The sequence below is a fragment of the Silene latifolia genome, chromosome Y (assembly GCF_048544455.1).
Source record: "Silene latifolia isolate original U9 population chromosome Y, ASM4854445v1, whole genome shotgun sequence".
Classification (NCBI taxonomy): Eukaryota; Viridiplantae; Streptophyta; class Magnoliopsida; order Caryophyllales; family Caryophyllaceae; genus Silene; species Silene latifolia.
The window spans coordinates 111,397,653-111,402,031 of NC_133538.1; the positions used below are offsets into that span (position 1 = coordinate 111,397,653).

Sequence of the window (4,379 nt, forward strand, 5' to 3'; positions counted from 1 at the left end):
AACTTTGATATTATGTAAGTATAACTTTTTGTCTATGCATATGTAACTTTGATATTTTTAATTCTGATGACAAAGCAGAGAAAAAGTGCAATGAGGAGGAATTTTGTACGGAAGTTGAAAGCAAGTTTATGCTATACATTGGACAGGAATTTATGGAAGTCGGGGAGCCGGCTACATTTTATAAGATATATGCCCTTGCATGTGGGTTTGATGTGTAGAGGTATACAACGAAAAAGTGGCGTGATAGAGATATAAACTCAAAGATTTTGGTTTGCAATAGAGAGGGATTCAATCCTAAAGGCAAAATACTTTAGGACAAGACTAGCATACCAGAAAAGCAACGACGTGTTTGAGAGAATTCAACAAGAAAAGCAAAAGTCAAAAGGGTGGGATGCAAAGCAAGGATTAGGTTATTTATGAAAAATGGTCTGTTATTAATTGACAGGCTTTACGATAATCACAATTAAGATCTTATCTCAGTTAGGGATAGGGAATTTCAAAAGTTATCACGCAACATAACTGATTATCATAAAATGATAATCCTTTATAACTCAAGGGTTAGTAATCTACATTACCTGTCAATAATAAACACTATTTTAATAGATCCCCAAAACGTTAAAGTACTTGATCAAATTTGTTTGTTTTGGTTGACAGCTGAAGATTGGAGCAGCAAGAACGTACAAAATGTGCAAGAAACACGTAAATGGCTTTGAAAACATTGGTGCTACCTTAAATGATTTTAAAAACTTTCACAAAGATGTTAAGTGCTTCATTCATAAATGGGACGGGTAGTTCATCATGGACCATTTTAAAGAGATGGCTGAAACCAGAAAAGGGTTCTACTTTGACTATGCTATTGACGACGATGATAGTCTACGTAGTGCTATATGGGCTGACAACACTGCCCGTAGGAATTACTCTGTATTTGGCGACGGGGTGTCATTCGACCCAACTTACCCAACCAACAAGTATTCTACGGTTTCAAGGCGTTCACTGGTGTAGATCACCATAAATGATCAGTTATATTTTGTGGGGCTCATATTGCAAAGGAAAACTATGAATCATTAATTGAATTTTTTGTCGTTTTGTGATTGCCATGGCGGGGAAGGAACCAGAGTATATTATCACAGAACAGGATCTGGGTATTATTAAATCTGTCCCGCTTGTTTTGAAGATAGCACGACATCGGTTTTGTATGTGGCATATAATGAACAAGATGCCAAGTAAGTTTGGGTGACGAGGGATGCTTATCCTGCATTTATGTGCAAATTGAGTAGCATTATTTGGGATGAAGATCTTGAAGCAGCAGAATTCGATGTTGAATGTGCACAATTGGTTGAAAAGTATGGAATTGATAACGTTGATTAGTTTGCAGACACATACGCTATAAGGGAACAATGGGTGATGGCACATTGCATAGATCTATGGATGGGGTCTGTTATGAGGACAACGCAAATATCAAAGAGCGAAAATAGTTTATTTAAGAAGTTTAAGCATAAATCAGGTACGTTGGTTGAATTTTGGATGCGCTTTGAGAGCGCTATGGACCAACAAAAACATACGCTCAAGAAGCTTGACAATGATAATACTCACTCATCCCCATAGACATTGACGTGTCTGGTTATAGAGAAACACGGGGCAAAAGTTACACCTATACAGTCTTCAACAGCTTCCATGAAGAGGTCCAGTACTCAATAGATACATGTAAAATAGGGGGCTTTGAAGATAGAGGTGAACTAGAAGTGACAACCGTAAAAGGTGAACAGATAGGGAAGAATTTTGATGTTAATTACAACTAGGTAAATGAATTGATTATATAATGTAAATGCACAATTAATAAATGAAAGTTACATAATGCAACTTTGTTCTGTACTTAAATGTTCCGTTAATGGACTTACACTTGTTATATACTGATGTTACACATCTTGCTATTTAAACTTACAGATAATCTTTAAAATATCGGTTGCTGTTAACCCAAGTACATTGAAATTAATCTGCAGTTATAGAATATTTGAAAGAATCGGCATACTATGCAGGCATATAATATGGATATTTTCATCGAATGGTATGAAGTTTATACCGGAGGATTATATTACAAAGAGATTAACGAAAGATACAATTTGCTTCAGTATGTTTAATAGTAATGGTGAAGGGGCGGAGGACATTGATAACATTGATGGAACACAAATAGCAACGTCAACAATGTGGTCAGAGTTTAATCACACTATTGGTATCCTTCGTGGCAGAAGCAAGGCTGATATTGAGAGCTTCTCGACTATAATTAAGGAATTTAAAGACAATTTATCACCATTTGGGGAGGCGCTGAATAAAAAACAACAATTGGTAAAGATACTGGGTTGTACAACTAGTGAGGAGGTAAAGATATTGCCACCTAAAAATTTGAAGAACAAGTGTAGCGGTAAAACAATGTTGTCGTCTAAAACAAAAGCCGTTGTCAAAGCAAGTAAGCTCAAACGCATGTGAAAGAATTACAAGCGAATGGCAAATCACGAATAATTGAACTGTCCAAACCCCTATGCAGACCACCCGCCATCGTCCGAGGAATCGTTAGAAACGGAGGGAGGGGAGGAATAAGAAATGTAGGAAGATGAGGAACAAGAACAAAAAGCATAGTTCTAAAAGCATAACTTTGAAGTTTTTTTTTTGGTAAAATGTGAGCATTTGAATTCATAGAAAAAATAGGCAATCAGTACATAGTTTTACAGCTTACATCCTTTTGAAAATTGACTAAGCCAACATCAAACAATATGGATTCCTATAGTACTTAGCCAATTTCGATCTCTAATTAGAATAGGCCGGGGAATCATTTGCTTCAATTTGCCCTGCACCTGTAGCTTTACTTCATTAATAATTAGCATAGGTATGCGTAAATTCAGTTCCAACAAGCACCTATTCCTTTCATGCCAGATATGGTACCAACAGGCCAGATGAACCATTCTGCGCGTTTTCTGTTGTACCTTGGAATAACTGTGATGCTGACCTGCAAGTTTCAATTTCAGCCACTGATCCACAGCTACTATAATCTGAGAACTATAATCACACTCTGAGAAAAGACGAGCATGAGTTTCCACTCCTCTTTCACAGAGCACACATTGATCAGAAGTACACAGTCCCAGATGAAACAATTTAGCTCTAGTATTAAGAGCTTCCCTCTGAATCAACCATCCAATAAAAACTTACTTAGGAATGTTCCACTTATCCAAAACAACTTTACACCACTGGACGGGGGGTGTGGTCCCCTAAGCCAGTGATAACCTGAACTGACAGAATAACCTCTAGTGGAAACCACCCATTGGTTATCCTGAAACCCTCCTGCCAAAGCATCCTTCACTATACAAACATTTCTCCAGTTCCAATTTGAATCCAGAGAAGGTTGATAGGCATTCCAGTCTCATCCTTTTAGATAAATATGATCAATCCACAGTACCTATAAACGATCTGCTTTTGTATATATCCAATTAACCAATTTCCCAATTTCCCATAAACGATCTGCTTCAGGTCTTAAAGTTAATGCTGACAAGTCTGAGGTGGTCTTTAATGGGGTCCCTGATTGGCTAAGGAGTGATATCACACACATTTCAGGATTTCAGGAAGGTACCCTTCCTTTTAAGTACCTGGGTGTGCCAATACAGCCAGGGAGATTAACTAGACATGATTGTAACATTTTGATTAAGAATATTGTTATCAAGGTCAGAGGAATATGAGCAAAAAAAAATTGAGCTATGCTCCTAGGCTGGTCCTTATTAATTCTGTGCTCAATACTTTGCAGAATTACAGGTCTTCTATTTTTCCTCATTCCAAAAGGTGTTGTTAAAAAAATTGAAGCTATCTATCGAAATTTTTCATGGAGTAGTGATGAGGTGTATCACAGGACACTTCTTGTAGCCTGGGATAAAGTCTGTTGTACTAAGCAAGAGGGTGGATTGGGAATTCATTAAGCAAGGTGTGGAACATAGCAACTATTGGCGTAAGTTTGAAGTTGTCACATTGGATTTTTTTATTTTTGGGAAGGTGCCACTTTCACCCTTGTGTTTTCAAAGCTATAACTTTGATGTAACATTTTTGTCCTTTTTTGCTTATGTTTTGGAAGTGTAAGTTAGATGAATGTTGACAGTAGAAATTTTGATAGTGTAACTTTAAATTTAAGGTTACATTGTCCAAAATTGATATTTACATTGGCAAAACGTTAAAGTTACACTTTCAAACCATTAATGTTTGGAACTTATTATTTATGTTTTGAATTGGAGTTTTTGGATTAATTTTGAAAGGGTATAACATTGCTATATGAATGGGTTTAACATTAACCTTGATTAATTTTGAGTATAACTTTGATATTCTTTAACATTAAATTTAAAGTT

The 4,379-nt window shown here is 36.4% G+C and overlaps 1 protein-coding gene across 1 annotated transcript; it reads left to right on the forward strand.

Annotated features, from left to right (window-relative positions):
• Nucleotides 1-816: 816 nt before the first annotated feature.
• LOC141628738 (uncharacterized) lies at nucleotides 817-2,484 on the forward strand. Its single transcript, XM_074441835.1, has 2 exons — nucleotides 817-921; nucleotides 1,945-2,484. Exons 1-2 carry the CDS (start codon nucleotides 817-819, stop codon nucleotides 2,482-2,484), a joined length of 645 nt encoding a protein of 214 aa, XP_074297936.1.
• Nucleotides 2,485-4,379: the final 1,895 nt, after the last annotated feature.